At 64.8% G+C, this 14560-nt stretch overlaps 3 protein-coding genes across 3 annotated transcripts in view; 2 read left to right on the top strand and 1 right to left on the bottom strand.

Moving 5' to 3' along the window:
• Positions 1 to 63, top strand: part of CHLRE_05g239083v5 (uncharacterized protein) — a 1626-nt gene extending 1563 nt beyond the window's left edge. Inside the window, exon 4 of the mRNA XM_043062334.1 lies at positions 7 to 63. Coding sequence (XP_042924898.1) covers positions 7 to 27 — 21 coding nt within the window. The 3' untranslated portion in view covers positions 28 to 63. The remainder of the gene's footprint in view (positions 1 to 6) is intronic.
• Positions 64 to 75: 12 nt separating this feature from the next.
• On the bottom strand, positions 76 to 4407 carry CHLRE_05g239067v5 (uncharacterized protein). The gene is made up of 9 exons (XM_043062333.1): positions 3732 to 4407; positions 3501 to 3569; positions 3024 to 3133; positions 2220 to 2410; positions 1950 to 2008; positions 1436 to 1561; positions 1064 to 1153; positions 647 to 760; positions 76 to 446 (listed from the first exon to the last, which is right to left on the bottom strand). Exons 1-9 carry the CDS (start codon positions 4209 to 4211, stop codon positions 210 to 212), a joined length of 1476 nt encoding a protein of 491 aa, XP_042924897.1. The 5' UTR covers positions 4212 to 4407; the 3' UTR covers positions 76 to 209.
• A 220-nt stretch (positions 4408 to 4627) lies between these two features.
• CHLRE_05g239050v5 (uncharacterized protein) lies at positions 4628 to 14503 on the top strand. The gene is made up of 13 exons (XM_043062332.1): positions 4628 to 5040; positions 5322 to 5414; positions 5799 to 5881; positions 7119 to 7339; positions 7645 to 7705; positions 8103 to 8186; positions 8376 to 8465; positions 8975 to 9091; positions 9545 to 9950; positions 10309 to 10793; positions 11203 to 11241; positions 11671 to 11953; positions 12939 to 14503. The coding sequence occupies exons 1-13, from the start codon at positions 4986 to 4988 to the stop codon at positions 13862 to 13864; spliced, it is 2943 nt and encodes a 980-aa protein (XP_042924896.1). The 5' UTR covers positions 4628 to 4985; the 3' UTR covers positions 13865 to 14503.
• Positions 14504 to 14560: the final 57 nt, after the last annotated feature.

Genomic DNA, 14560 nt, shown 5'->3' with positions numbered 1-14560 from the left:
GCTTAGGGAAACAGGCGTGGACGGTAGCGAGGTGGATTTGGCACGGGTCTACCCAGTCTCTAAACACGGCCTCTCTCCGGGGATTTTGAGTTGCCGCCCGTCGTGTGGCCCCACAGCGGATGGAGAAAAAGTGGCTGCGAACCGTACTTGCTGCAACTCGCTCTCAAAGCCGGCATACCGTATGCGACGACACACGACCCAAGCCTCACTCACCTGACCGCAGCAGCACGCGCCGTGGCATCTGCGCCCTTCGGCCCACCGGGCAGCAGCACCAGCGCCCTGCCGGCAGCCGCCGCCGCCGCAGCCGCCACGGCGCCAGCGCCGGCACCGGAGGCGGCTGCCGCCGCCGCGGCTGTAGCAGCCGCGCCGTACTGTCGTTCCCACTCGGCCGCCAGTGCTACAGCCAGGGAGGCGTTGAGGCGCATGTGCTCCCCGCCCAGGCCCACCTGTACGGCAGGAGCAGCAGCAGCACCAGCTGGCATTTTATGTTCCAGATATCTCATACTAAGTATTGTGTGCTGTGTTACGCAAAATTAATCAAATACACGTCATTTTTGCCCATGCCGTCGTTGCGAATGTCGTCACAGCTTTCCATGGGGAAGGAAGGAGTTCAAAAGAAGCAGCTACGGCACCTCCTTACACCCACCAGGTCAGGTGCCGAGCTGCTGCTACTGCTGCTACTGCCTGCACCCGCCGCCAGGCTGTAGCGCTCCAGCGGCGGCGGCACGGATAGCGACGCGCCGACGCGGTCAGCCACCTCCTGCGTGTGAGTGACGGACCGCCGGGTTGCCGACACCACAGGAGATAACGCTCAGCCGGTGGTGACCGAAATAGATGCTGCTCGTGCATGTTTTTGTGCGTTGAATGCTCTAGAATGGCTTCCTGTTGACTACCGGTACCTCCCAGTCCCGCACCCCTCCCCCGCCTCCCACGCAAATCACATCACCACCCACACCACCTCCTACACCCTTTCCACTCCCCCACGCATTGTGCGACAGCCCACACCTCCGGTCCCCGCCCCGTCCCCCTCCCCCCACGCCCGCCCTCCCCCCCGCCGCCCCACCTGCAACGCCGCCATAGCCTCCTCCGGCTGCGGCACCGCCAGCACCGGCCGCCCCGGCTTCATCACGCCCGCCTTCTCACGAGCAATTTTCTGTGTGAGGCGTGCAACGGAGTCGAGCGGCGCGGTCAGCAAGTCAGCTCGCATGCTTATGTCGAGAAGCCGTTCTCTCTTCGTCGGCTCGCCTCCTACTATGCTCTAGTCCTTCCTGGTCGTCATCCCTTACCATCGTATCCCTTCTACCCTCGCCAGCAGTACCTCCCCCTCCCCCTAAACCATGCAATGTTTTTGCTGGGCTGGGGCACATAACCCAGCAACTCCCCCTCCCCCTCCCCCTCCCCCCCTCCTCCCTCCTCCCTCCCTCCCCCCCCTCACCGGCAGTGTGTCTCCCAGCAGCTCCATGTGGTCGAAGCCCAGGCTGGTCACCGCGGCGGCGGCCAGGGAGCAGCCGCGGGGGCCCACCACCGCGTTGGTGGCGTCCAGCCGCCCGCCGATGCCCACCTGCACGTGGTGGTGGTGGTGGTGGTGGTGGTGGTGGTGGTGGTGGTGGTGGTGGTGGTGGTGGTGGTGGTGGTGGTGGTGGTGGTGGTGGCGGTGATGGTGGTGGTGGGTGGGTAGAGGTGTACATCGGGCAGGGGATTACATGGTTACATGGTGTTGTAAGATGTGGCGTTGTAGCCGGGTGGTGGTGGGGAAAGCATGGTTCTCAGCCACACCGCTGGCGTCGGCTTGCTTTGCGCTCTTGCATGGGTGGCTCCTGCACACCCATCACTACCAGTTGCGCTTCCCTTTCTCTCTTTCCATCCTTCCCTCTTTCCAACCATCTTTTGCTCTTTCCCTTTCCCTTTCTCTTTTCCACCCGCCTTCGCCCTCTGCAGCACGCGCTCACCTCAAGCACCACCACCTGCGGCCGCAGCTCCGGAGGCCGGGCAAGGAACGCATCCATGGCTGCGGCAAGTCACGAATCATGACAGCAGCAGTCGCAAGTTGCTTGGTATCAACGTCTCATGCGCACGGGCAAAGCATTGGGCACACGCCCTATACCGCCCAGGCCGGTCTCATCGTATGCTCTCACAGCAGCAACCACGGGCGATATCCAACACAATCCTTAACCGTCAGACCATGTTAATCTATTCAGCTCCACCCCATTAGCGCTCACCCATGATTGTCATAAAGCTAAAGAAGCTGGGCATGCCCACCGCCGCCACCTGGCCGCTGGCGGGGCTGCCGCCGCCGCCACCAGCCGCCGCCGCCGTAGCCGCCGCCTGGGCGTCCCGTGCCGCCGCCGTACTCAGTGCGCCGTACACCCGCCAGAAGGAGGCGGCGAACTCAGCCCGGGGCAGCATGCGGCTGTGGGCGCGACCAGGTGTGTGTTTGGGGTGTGAGTGTGTGTATGAGAGAGAGAGGGGGGTTGGGGGTGTGGTTGCGGCAGGGGTTGGTGGCCTTGGGCGGCAGGCGATGGATGTGCTATTGCCTTATTGGAGGGGCACGCGGGCAAGGCTTCTTGGTGTGGGGACTGGCCGGCCGTCAACAGCCCCAAAAGCTACCAGTGCTGAATCTATATGAAAGGCTGGAAACCCTCCCTGGTTTGCCCTGCGCCAAAGCGCTTGCCCCATCCCTCCCAGGGCCGCCCCCGCCCCTTCTTGCACTGCCATCCCACAAGCTTCTCTCGTCTGTGTTTCCGCTTTACATCGCCTCCTTCGGTATCGACTTCGTCTTGCAGTCTTCAGTAGTGCATCTTGCACGGCCTCTGCAACCATCTGTGCAGCCCGGGCGGCGACATTTATCGCCGGCGCCGCTCGCCCTGCTGCTCCACGACGCCTCGGCCCCCATCCCATAAGTATTATCGCTGGCAACTAACGCCTCTGCCTGTCCTCCGCTCGTTTTCGTTGGTTTTGATTTAGTTTGGGCTGGTACTTGCAAACCCCCTTCTCTCTCTGAGGCCCCGAGGCCCTGCGCCCACCCGTCCAGCCGCAGTCGCTCCCTCACGTCCACCAGGTGTGGCGAGGTGTACAGCCCAGTGCGGTAGCCGGCGGCGCGCAGCAGCGACTCCACCATAGCACACGTGGAGCCCTGTGTGTGTGTGGCGGGGGGAGGGGGTCGGTGGGCAGTGGAGGGCTTGTTGGGGGAGGGCGGGTAGGGAAGGAGGAGGAGGGGTGGCGAAGGAGGACGACGGGTGGAGAAGGAGGAGGGGTGAAAAGCGGAGGGGTGGCAGGAGGCGTGGTAGCAGGAGGAGGGGGAGTACATGTATAGGATGGCACGACCTGTCATCAGATCCTAGGCCGCCGTGTGTAACCTCTGAGCCCACCTGCCCCTCGTGCCTGCCCCTGCACACACGGCACCACCGCCGGCAAACCCGTCCACAGGTCCTAGCCCTGCTACCCGCCCGCTGGTCCTAGGCTGCTACGGGTTCCCACAGCAAACAGCAGTGAGGACCCACCTTGCCCTTGGTTCCGGCCACGTGAATGAAGTTGAGGGAGGCAAGGCGCTCCGGGGTCAGTCCGACACGCTGTGAGTTAGGCATTGTGACGATCATTCAGTCAACCATTGCAGCAAAAGCAGGAGGGACGCCGGACACATCGCTACAGCGCATGAGTAACCAAAGAAACCCAACTAAACTAATTAACTGCTGCCCAGCATAGCAGCGAGCATTGCTCGCACACACGCACACCTGCAGGTGCACGGGCATGTACTCGTACGCGTCCCGCCACCCGCCCGGCGCGTTGGGGCGGCCCTTGGTCGCCGCCATTGCCCCCAGCAGCTCCACCACCTCAGCCCACTCTGCGTCACTGATGGTGCCAGCATCATTGCGGTTTGCAGTGGCAGTGGCAGCGGTGGCAGCGGTGGTGGTGGTGGTGGTATAGGTGGCGTCATCGGCGCCACGTCCGCTGCTACTGCCGGCGCCGGCGCTGCAGCTAGAGCTGTGGCTCAGGTGCCTGCTGTTGAGGCCGGCGCTGCTGGTAGCGCCGTGGCCTGCGTGGCTATGTGTAGCATGGCTTGTTGCTGGCGTAGCTGGCGTGGCGTTTGCGGCTGTGTTGTTGAACAGCCCCCGAGCGGCGGCGAGCGGCGCTGGCCCGCCCAGGCCGAGCCCTCGTCGCGCCAGCCCGCGAGGTACAAGAAGGCATGGTCGAAGCAAAGCGCTTGCCCACATGACGGTATCCGTATGTTTTGATAAGCCAGAAGCTACCTACAGCGAGCTCCAATTTGCAATTCCGGTCAGCCCAAGGTGCCGTGCAAACAAGAGTAAATTCTGTTGATATTTTGCAGCTTATGATTGAGCGCACAGGTTTTATGATGGTTCGGAGCAACGTTGGGCAAACCGATATCGCCGGCTCGCTCAATTCCACTGCATACGTGCTGTGAACCTCAGGTATCCATGCATTTTATGTTGAGACCCCTAGATAGCATTCGTGTTTCTGCAGCGCGCGGCATGCGAGCAGGGCTTGGTCCAAATGCACATGCAGTTGGCAGCCAGGGGAGGGTTGGCGCCCATCCGCCCCCCGTACGATAACGCCCTTAGGGTTCCGCCCTAGGGTTCCCAGCTATGTGTATGCGAAAAATAATTAGCAAGACAGGACAGGATGGCCTGAGGTTTGTTGGTTAGCTGGCTCCTGCCTACTATGCACAAGCCAGGATTTGGCGGCATGGCACGGCACGGCTATTCTGCCTTCTGCACACTATCCTGAACTGTCTCACTGCCTGCCTGTCATGTCCTAGGATACAGAGGCATGCATAGCCTTTTTACTGGTGCTGAAGAATACAGGACCTATGAGCCTTCCTACCCCCCCCCCGCCCCCGTTACCGGTGAAAGGCCGCAGCATGCATCAGCGATGGGGACCACTGTTTGACCGGTGCTCAAGTGACGCAGCGCCCACCACATCCACACGGAACACATGCTTATAAGTGCGTGTATAGGTGCCCAAATATGGCGCTAAAGCTTCTCCCAGAAGACTTGAGCGATGTGCCGCCGCACCTTGCAGGTAATTTCCTTTCTGTTTCTTCAAATAACTACTCATACCTAAATGGTCAAGCAAATAAAAGTAAAGGCTCGTCCTTTGCTCTCAGCAGCAAACGCGCAATTGCTCGCGGCGGCAGCTCGCTAACAACGCAGCCGCGGGCCACTGGCAGGAATGCTGGACGCAGAGGCTTGCGATTGAACTCGATAGCGCCGACTATGGCTGCCGACGAAGGGCCAGCCTCTCCCCCGCCGGCCATCCGTGTGCACTCACACGGTACCTCCTCTACGCCTGCTCGCTCGCAGACCGCTATGAAGCCCAGGCGGGCAAGTACTGGGACATGTTCTACAGGCGCAATACCACAAAATTCTTTAAGGACCGGCACTACCTGCACAAGGGTGAGGAGTGCAAGGGCCCAGGATGGTAGTACCGTTTCAACACTTGAGTAATACAGATGCGGGGCGCGGCGGGCGGGTAGGTAGGAATGGCTGAGAAGGCCGAGGCGACCAGCCGCGCGGAGCCGGAGCCAGACACGGCTGCATGGGCTGCCACGTGCCGTGGGCAGGTACGGGCTCAGCCCGAAAGTAATGCACACGCGCGCATGGTTCTTAATGAAGCAGGAGTGGAGACGCCGCAAGACAGCCTGTCGCCGATGACACAGTGGCCACCGTACCCAGCGTTTGCCCAGGTCAACCACCGACCACGCACGCACCGCTACGCTAAACCGCCACTCCCTCCTCCTACCCCCCTCCTCCTCGTTCCCCCTTTTCACTCGCACACAGAGTTTCCGGACCTGGCTGCCGGGCCCGCCACTCTGCTGGAGGTGGGGTGCGGCGTAGGCAACACCGTGTTCCCCCTGCTGGAGGTGAGGGGGCGGCAGGTGGTTGGGGGTTGGCGGTTGGGGGCCGGTTGGGGGGTGGGGTGGATTGGGGTGGCGTGGGTGGGATGGGATGGGGTGGGCGTTGGGGTGGAGTGGCGTGTGGGGGTGGCGGGGTTCGGGTGGGGTGGCGGGTGGGATGGGGGTGGGGTGGGGCGGGGCGGGTGGGGTGGGGCGGGGGATGGGGTGGCGGGTGGGGTGGGGCGGGGTGGGGTGGGGCGGCGGGTGGGGTAGGGGTGGGGCGGGACGGGATGGGGTGGGGCGGGGGCGATTGGGCAGTTGGGCGCATTGGCGGGAGGTAAATGGGCACGGTGCGGGAGGAGATAGTCGTGGCGGGAGTAGGGTACGTCTTGCGGGTTCTGGACTGAAGGGATGGATGTGTGGCGGCTGAGGGGGAAGCGCCTGCTCAACAGCGGGAGGGCCTGGAGGCGGAGGGAGGGCATGCTGGAGGTGAGGGGGCGGCAGGTGGTGGGGTTTGGGGGGGTGGGGGGTGGGGGGCGGCAGGTGGAGGGGATAGGGTGGGTTTGGGTGGGGTGGGTTGGGTTGGGTGGGGGCTTGGGGGCGGGTGGGGGGGGGGCGGCGGGTGGGATGGGGGTGGGGCGGGTGGGGGGGGGGCCGGGGATGAGGTGGGGTGGGGGTGGCAGGGGGGTGGGGTTGCGTGTGGAGTGGGGCGGGGCGGGGCGGGTGGGATGGGGGTGGGGTGGGGTGGGGCGGGGCGGGTGGGGTGGGGGTGGGGGTGGGGCGGGGCGTGTGGAGTGGGGCGGGGGGTGGGGTAGGGGTGGGTGGGGTGGCGGGTGGGATGGGGCGGGGGCGATTTGGCGGTTGGTTGGGTTGGCGGGGGAGGGGAAGGCCAATATGCACGGTGCATGAGAAAAACGTCGTGGCGGGTCGGGAGTAGGGTACGTCTTGCGGGGTCTGGACTGACGGGATGCATGTGAGGCGGTTGAGGGAGGAGCGCCTGCCCGACAGAGGGAGTCTGGGGCCCGCCCGGGTATTTTGACACGGCCCTTGCAGTCACTGCCTCCCTGACTCCCCAGCACCCCGCTACCAAGCTACTACAATACATTACTGAGTGCACCCCCACTCCCCTCCAATCACCGTCTACACTCTCGAACACGCGAGACTACTACATAATTTTCCTTCGTGCATCCCCGAGCCCCGCCACTCATCTCCGCCTTTCCCAACCTTTCCCAACCTTTCCCAACCTCAAACACGCTGCCAACAGATCAACCCGGCGCTGCGCGTGCACTGCTGCGACTTCGCCACGTCAGCCATAGAGCTGGTGCGATCCAACCCGGCGTACGGCGTGTCGCGGCCCGAGGGCGGTGCCGTACACGGGTTCGTGGCGGACATAACCCGCGACTACCTGGCAGCCCCCGCCGACCCGGCCCTGGGCCCGCTGGCGCAGCCGGGGCCGTACGGCGGGTGTGGCGTGCCGGAGGCGGGGTGAGTGGGCGGGGGCACAGGTCACGCCGGGCGTGGTCGGGCGTGGTCGGTAACACCTGGCAGCGCCGCCCATGCAGCTTATGACTGCTCGTGTGAGTGGCCGGGCGGCGGACGGTTGCGGCGGCGATTGCGGTTACGGTTGTGGCGTGCTCAGGAATGGTTGTGGGGTTGGTGGTGTGGTCTCGAGTGGTTGTACTAGTGCCGCTGCAAGGCAACACACAATCAAGACCTCGCACGTGCGTGGCTCGGACACACACACACACACACACACACACACACACACTCCCCTCCAAACACACACACAGGTGTGATCTGGCCACCATGATCTTCGTACTGTCCGCCATCCACCCACAGCGCATGGCGGCGGTGAGTACGGCAACAACTGAAGTGAAGTGAAGTGAAGTGACGGGACGTCACGTGAAGGGTTTGGGTGGTGCTGGGTGACAGGGGGGGGGGTCCTGGGGCGCTGGACAATTCTCCATCTGTGTTCACATCGGCACTTTGAACGCAAAGTAATGTACAATCTCCGTCGTGCATGGACTGCTATTCCCTTGTTTGCTGCCCGTGCCTCCTTTTCTCCTGCCTGTAGTCGAACACCCAGTCCCGCACCTGTACCCCCCTCCCCTCCCCTCGCTTTCGTTGGTTTTGATTTAGTTTGGGCTGGTATTTACAACCCCCCTCCCCGCCCTTCCCCTCCCCCAACATGAACGTCTGCCCGCCCTGCCTTAACCATTCATGAATGCAACCCTCTCCCCCCTCCCAGGCGGTTCACAACGTGGCTCGCTGCCTGCGGCCCGGCAGCGGCCGACTGCTGTTTCGGGACTACGCCGAGGGAGACCTGGCACAGGTGGGGGTCGGAGGGGGGGGAGGAGGGGGAGGGGAGGAGGGGCGGGGGGGGGAGACCTGGCGCAGGTGGGGGCGGGGGTTACATTCGTGATACACATCTTTCGCGTGCAGCGGCTAACTCCCCCTTAGCGTAGTTTTGAGCTGGTATCTACACACACACCTCACACCACATGCACCCGCACCCGCTCAGGAGCGGCTTGCGGGCGGCGACCGGCCCAAGCGCCTGGCCCACAACTTCTACGTGCGCGGCGACGGCACCCGCTGCTACTACTTCGCGCAGGTGTGTGTGGGGGGGGCGGGGGGGCTGTGTGCGCGTGGGGTGGATCGTGTGTGTGTGGTGGTGGGGGGCGGGGGGGGGGTGTGCGTGGGTGAGTGGGTGGGTCGTGGGTGGGGGGGGGGGTCCGTGTGCGGTGTTGGCGTCGGCGGGGGGGGGGGTGACGTCGTGGGTTGACGTCGGGGGCCGGGGCTGTGACATCGCGGGGGGAGGCGCTGTGGCGTGGGGTCTTCCAGGGTGAGGTCGAGCATGTGTGGGGAGCAAGTCACGGAGCGAGTCGAACTGGCCTCAGTGACAGGTCAGTTGCTGCGGGCCCACACACGGGCCAGTCGTGGACTCTGCCGGCCCTGCTGGACTGGCGTTTGGCGCTTTTCAGTCCCACACACACACGCACACATGCGCTCAACTCGCTCGCCTTCGCTGCATGCGCGCCGCCCTCCTCCCTCCTTTCATCTCCTCCCTCCTTTCACCTCCTCCCTCCTCACCTCACCTCACCTCACCTCACACCATTGCAGGAGGAGGTGGTGGGCCTGTTCGCCTCGGCCGGCTTCTCCTGCGACGCCGTGACGCTGCACGAACGCACCGTGGTCAACCACAAGCGCGACATCGCAATGGACCGCCGCTGGCTGCAGGTGGGGGGGCGGGAGGGAGGTGAGGGAGGGGGTGTGTGTGGGGGGGGGGGGGGGCGTTGCAAGATCAGAAGCACTGGGAACAGGATATCAGCAGGCAGGGATCAGGGGACAGCAAGTATATTACCGCGGCGCTGCGCGTAGGGGCGAGGGGGCGGAGAGGGCGGGAGGGTGTGAGTGGGTGCGGGTGGGTGCGGGTGGGCGGGCGGGCGGAGGGGGGCGGTTAGGAGGTTAATCAGGTGGGAGCTGCGTGGGTGGGTGGGCTGGCTGGGTGGGTGTGTGGACGTGGCGCACGTGAATGAATGGGAGGACGTGGTCGGACGTGGCTCAGGTGGGCGAGTGCCTCTGCCCCGCGCAAAGGGAAACGGTTGGGACGCATGCGGTTTCCATTCCACCAGCACCAATGCGCCAACCGCCGCAACCACACTACCGATATTGATGACGTCTCGCACACAGATCATCTTCACGCTCCGGGAGTATGTGCCGCCGCCGCTGCCGCTGCGGCAGCTGCTCGACCTGCCGCCGCCCCTGCACGCCGCCACCGCCGCCGCCGCCGCCACCGCCGCCGCCGCCGCCGCCGCCGCGTCTGCCCACACGGCGCATGGCGCCAACGTCAACGGCGCCCACGACCGCGCCAGCAGCAGTGGCAGCGGCGGCAGTGGAGGCGGCGGCGGCGGCGCCATGGATGTGGATGCCGGGGATGGGCATGCGGCTGTAGCAGGCGGCGCCGCCGCTGCCGCCACGGAGGCTGTAGCAGGGGCTGTAGCGGCAGCGGACCCAGTGCTGCCTGGCGGACTTACGCCGGGGAGCTGGCTGACGGGGGCGGCGGGGCGGCTGGCGTCACACCTGGCGGCGGGGCCGGGTGCGTGTGTGCGCATTTGTGCGTGTATGTGTGTAGCAATACAAAGCTTGCCCGTGTGTGCGTGTATGTCTTCGGAATACTTGTTTGTGGGTGCGTGCGTAAGCGTATGACTGCGACAAAGAGGCCAAAGCGTGTGGGAAGTGCAAAGTGCGTGTGTGCGCGGGCGTGTGTGCGTGTCACATGCAGTGCTCAGGCTTGCCGCCCTTCCTCCCTGCCTCCCCTACACCCCACACACCGACACACACGCACACACACACACATACTTCTTTTTCTTGTTTTTCATCACACACACATACACATTGACACACACACACACACACATTGACACACACACACACACACACGCACACACACACAGGCCTGCCCAGCGGTCGCGCGCTGCTGCCCGACTCGCTGGACGCCGCCGACGACCTCTGCGCCGAGCTGTCACCCTCGCGACACGGCGGCGGCGGCAGTAGCAGCGCCGGCGGGGATGGCGGCTGTAGCAGCAGCGGCCACGGCCACGGCTACAGCTACAGCCACGGGGGTCACCAACCGCACCCACACCAGCGCAGCCCGCTCAGTGGCGGACTGGGGGCGGGGTTGAGCCCGGCGGCGGCGGCGGCGGCGGCGGGGTGCACTGGCGGCAGCGGCGGCGGCGGCGGCAGCAATGGTCAGCAGGTGGCGGCGGCGCGGTCCGCTGCTGCAGGGAGAGGGGCGGCAGCGGCGGCGGGGTTTGCGGGTGCTGCTACTGCTGGCGGCGGCGGCGGTGGCGGCGGCGGTGGCGGCGGCGGCGGCGCGGAGGAGGGGGATGCTATGCAAGTGGATGGCGGAGCGGGGCGGTCGCTCGAGCGCGAGCTCGAGGTGAGCGGGCGGATTTTTAGGTCTTGCAACTTTGACGTCTACTCGAATTAGCGGAGATGGTTACACTACGACTCCGAGCGAAACGTAGCAGGCCCTCCTTCAGCAGCAGCTGACAGCTGAGGCATCTCGCCTTCGAGTGAGCCGCTGCATACCCCCGCTCGTTTTCGTTGGCTTTGGTTTAGTTTGGGATGGCATTTACAACCCCCCACACCCCTCACCCGATGCACGCACGCCTCACACTTCATGGGTTCTGGGTTGGCAATGCTTTTAATTGGGATTGGATTGAACTACCCCACACGCACGCATCGTCGGTAACGCTTGCTGTTCCCAAAGATTGTCTACCGTCTACCACTTCCTTAACTACCGTACCGTAATCATGAATGTCACTCCACGCACGCACGCATCACAGGCCGAATTCTTCGCCACCATCGGCCGCAACAGCGCAGAGGTATGTGTGTGCGTGTGTGTTGGGGGGGGGGGGGTGGAGCTCACCCGGCAGGCGGGGCGGGGTGGGGTGGGTTCACTTTGAACCGATCTCGTAAGGAAACAGCCGCGCTGCAAGGAGGAACTGCAGCCGCACATGCGAGCTGTTATGACGATGACGATAGGTAGTCGGGCGGGGGGGCGCGGGTCGGGGGGGTTGTAAATACCAGCCCAAACTAAACCAAAACCAACGAAAACGAGCGGAGCGCAGGCATGGGGCGGGGGGGGCGGGGGGGGGCTCAGCCGGGTACTGCACGTTGTCCGTGTGCCCCTCCCTGAGCGATCGAGCCCGACCCACACGCTGTGCACCGTAGCACCCTTCGTTTGGCGTTTGCGCCCCTCACCCGCCCCTGGATCTCGCGCCCGTGTGTTGCCGTACGCCCGTACTGTGTAGGTGGCGGCTGAGGAGGTGGCGGCGGCGGGCGCGGCGCTGTCGCGGGTGCGGCTGGTTGACGTGGCAGACGTGGCGGCGGCGCGGCTGGCGGCGGCGGCGGCGGCGGGAGCGGCAGCGGCAGCCGGCGGCGGGGCTACTGCCAGCGGCCTGCAGCAGCAGCAGCAGCAGCAGCAGCAGGGGCAGGGGCACGTGGCGGCGGCTGTAGCCGTTCCGGTGGAGGCGGAGGTGGAGGTGGCGGCGGGTGTGGGCTTCCGATGCCTGCTGCGGCCCGACCTGGCTACAGGTGGGCGTGGGACGCAAGCGGCAGGGGCGGCGAATGGGTGTTGGGGTGGGGTCGTGTGGGGTGGGGTGGGGTTGCAAAGATTGGTACAGAGAAGTGTAGCGAAGTAGGCAGCAGGCGTGAGGGCGGGGGCGGGGTGTTTGGGTCAGGTGGTGTGCGGGCTGCGGTCTATGTCTATGTGGGCCAGGAACGTCTTCATCGCGCTTCTGTCGCTTCTGTGCTGCGTTTGCCGCCCAGTACGGCTGGTTCTGACCCAACACACACATGCGAGGGGAGTACCTAGCGTGTGCCGCCTCCGCTGCACCATGGAGTGGGGAGCGGGGTTTTTTTCCCCCGCCAGCCCATGGTGCTGACACCCCATTTGCATTTGCCGTCATGCATGCGCCCATGCCGTCCCCCGCATGTTTACTTGCTCGTGGTCGCCCACCCTCCGTCTCTTTCCCAAATCGCGCAACCCCTAGTATAATTAATTGGGCTGGGACTGGGCTGCGTGTTTGCTCTTGCTCGTCGCGCGCCGCCGCGCTAACATGTTCCTTCGCTCTTGTTCGTGACACTCCCCTGCTGCCGCCCTGTGCTCTATTGTTTTCTTATTCGCTCGTAGGTGAGAATTTCATCGAGGATTGGGCGGGAGCTTGGACTTAGCGGCCAGGAGTAGCGACGCGGAGCTAGGAATCGTAGGAGTGCCTGGGCCTCACGGTACCGTGAGCACATGCATGGGTTTGCACCCTTGAGAGCGTGTGGACACGAATCCCCCCTCGAGGTTAGAGTAGCGAGGGTTGCGCGATTTCCGGTTGGTAAGACCGGCGGCTCACCGCAGCAGGTATGCGAGGTAACTTCAGGTAACATCCATAAACCGTCGCTTTGTTGCATCGCATACACTGTCTTTGCGCAATGTTTTCCTTGTGCTCTTTAACACACATGCACACACACATGGGCTGGCTTTGTTGCTTTACACACACATACACGTATACACGCCTGCAACGCGCAGGCGCACTGGCAGCCCCGCCCGCCGAGCTGGCCCTGGCGCGCCTGCTCGCCTCCTCACCCCGCCTGCTCAGCGGCCGCTGTGCGCTACAGCTGGGCCCCGCCGCCGCGGCAGTAGCAGCAGCATCAGTGGCAGCAGCATCCTCTCTGGCGGCAGGCGGCGTGCCCAGCGGCCTCGGACAGACCGGCTTCGGCAGTAGCATGTCCGCGGCTACAGCCGCCGCTGCCGCGCCGCCGCCGGCCTGCTGCGGCTCTCTGCCGGCAATGGCGGCGGTGCGTGGCGGCGGCTGTCGACGGGTGGTGGTGACGGACCCATGCCGGGAGGGGCTGGCGGCTTCGGCGGCGGACCTGCGGCGTAACGCCCACCGACTGGTCATCGAGCGGTTGCGGTTGGCGGCGCTGGACTGGGCGGCGCTGGGCAGCAGCAGTACGGCGGGCGTGGCGGGTACGGCAGCCACCGGCGCCGCCGGTTACACTTTTGTGACGGGCGCGGTACGGCAGCTGCGTGACGTGATGCAGCTGCAGCCGCAGGGGTACGACGTGGTGTATGCGGCGGACCCGCTGGCGGCTGTAGCACAAGCGGCCGCCGGCAGTAGCAGCAGCAGCAGCGCTGACGCGGGGGCGGATGTGGCTGTAGCTGCGGCGCGCGGCCTGTTTGAGGCGGCGGCGCAGTTGCTGCAAGGCAGTGGCAGTAGCAGCAGCAGCAGTCATGGCGGCAGTAGCAGTGCTGGCGCTGGGCGGCTGTTCCTGGTGGTGGTGCCGGGCGGTTGGGCGGCGGCGCACGGCATGGGGTTTGCGGCGCTGGCGGCGGTGTGTGGCTGGGAGTTGCTGACGCCGGAGCAGCTGGCGGAGGGTTGGGGGCTAGACACGTCAGTGGCGATGGCGACGTGTGGTTGTGCGGCCATGGGCTTCCGGCGCCAGCAGGGATGACTCATCCGGGGGGCATGCAAATGGTAGTGGGGGTGGCGGTGGGCGTTACATTCATGGGTCATGACTAGTCAAGGGGTGGGGGAAATGGGTGGAAGTGAGTTGATGCCGGTAAATGCTCCAGAGATGGTGGGGGCAGAAGGGCACGGGTGGCACGAGCGTTGCGGCAGTGACTGGAGGATGGAAGCTCTGATGGTGCGCGCTGCCTTGCACGTTGCGAGGGCGTGACTGGTATGATGCATGCTTGCGAGACAGGCATGCAGACCTGTACAGCTAATGCCGTGTACAAGCGTGGCGTGACCTGGCACGGTTGGTCCGCTTGGTCGGCTAGTGTCACCTCACACGCGGCGGGAGTGTTTGCTTGCTAGCGCCTGGTGCGTGGCCCGTGGCACCATGCTGGTGGGGACTGGGGAGCGCATGTGTGTCAACTGACGGATGCCAGCAGCGGTGCGCTGCCTAGTGTCCCCTGGTGGCCTTGCAACGCGCTTGCCGGCCTTGCGTAATCCATGCATCGTTTTTGCGTGGGCATGGGCGTGTCCCGTCAGCCTTGGCAGCCCCCCGCCAGCCGTGGGCCCCGTGTTGGTAAAACGTCATGTTCGCTTGTTTGCTGTGTTGCGTTTTTTCAAGCGCGTCGATAACAGAGCTTTGCTTGCCCGCACCTTTGGGCTAGGCGACTCGCGCGACGACACCCCAGGGGCA

This window comes from Chlamydomonas reinhardtii, chromosome 5 (assembly GCF_000002595.2).
Source record: "Chlamydomonas reinhardtii strain CC-503 cw92 mt+ chromosome 5, whole genome shotgun sequence".
In the NCBI taxonomy this organism is placed as follows: domain Eukaryota; kingdom Viridiplantae; phylum Chlorophyta; class Chlorophyceae; order Chlamydomonadales; family Chlamydomonadaceae; genus Chlamydomonas; species Chlamydomonas reinhardtii.
The sequence above is the reverse complement of the archived record's forward strand: the minus strand, read 5'-3'. Positions and strand labels throughout refer to the sequence as shown.

What these genes read in the sequence shown, in the direction of transcription:
- CHLRE_05g239050v5 (XM_043062332.1), top strand. Translation starts at nt 4,986, where the DNA reads ATGGCGCTAAAGCTTCTCCCAGAAGACTTGAGCGATGTGCCGCCGCAC. An exon ending in CCGGCACTACCTGCACAAGG is followed by an intron (nt 5,415 to 5,798) that starts GTGAGGAGTGCA and finishes ACTCGCACACAG; the next exon opens with AGTTTCCGGACCTGGCTGCC. An exon ending in TGTGGCGTGCCGGAGGCGGG is followed by an intron (nt 7,340 to 7,644) that starts GTGAGTGGGCGG and finishes ACACACACACAG; the next exon opens with GTGTGATCTGGCCACCATGA.
- CHLRE_05g239067v5 (XM_043062333.1), bottom strand. Translation starts at nt 4,211, where the DNA reads ATGTGGGCAAGCGCTTTGCTTCGACCATGCCTTCTTGTACCTCGCGGG. An exon ending in TAGCTTTATGACAATCATGG is followed by an intron (nt 2,009 to 2,219) that starts GTGAGCGCTAAT and finishes GACTTGCCGCAG; the next exon opens with CCATGGATGCGTTCCTTGCC. An exon ending in AGGCTATGGCGGCGTTGCAG is followed by an intron (nt 761 to 1,063) that starts GTGGGGCGGCGG and finishes ACTCACACGCAG; the next exon opens with GAGGTGGCTGACCGCGTCGG.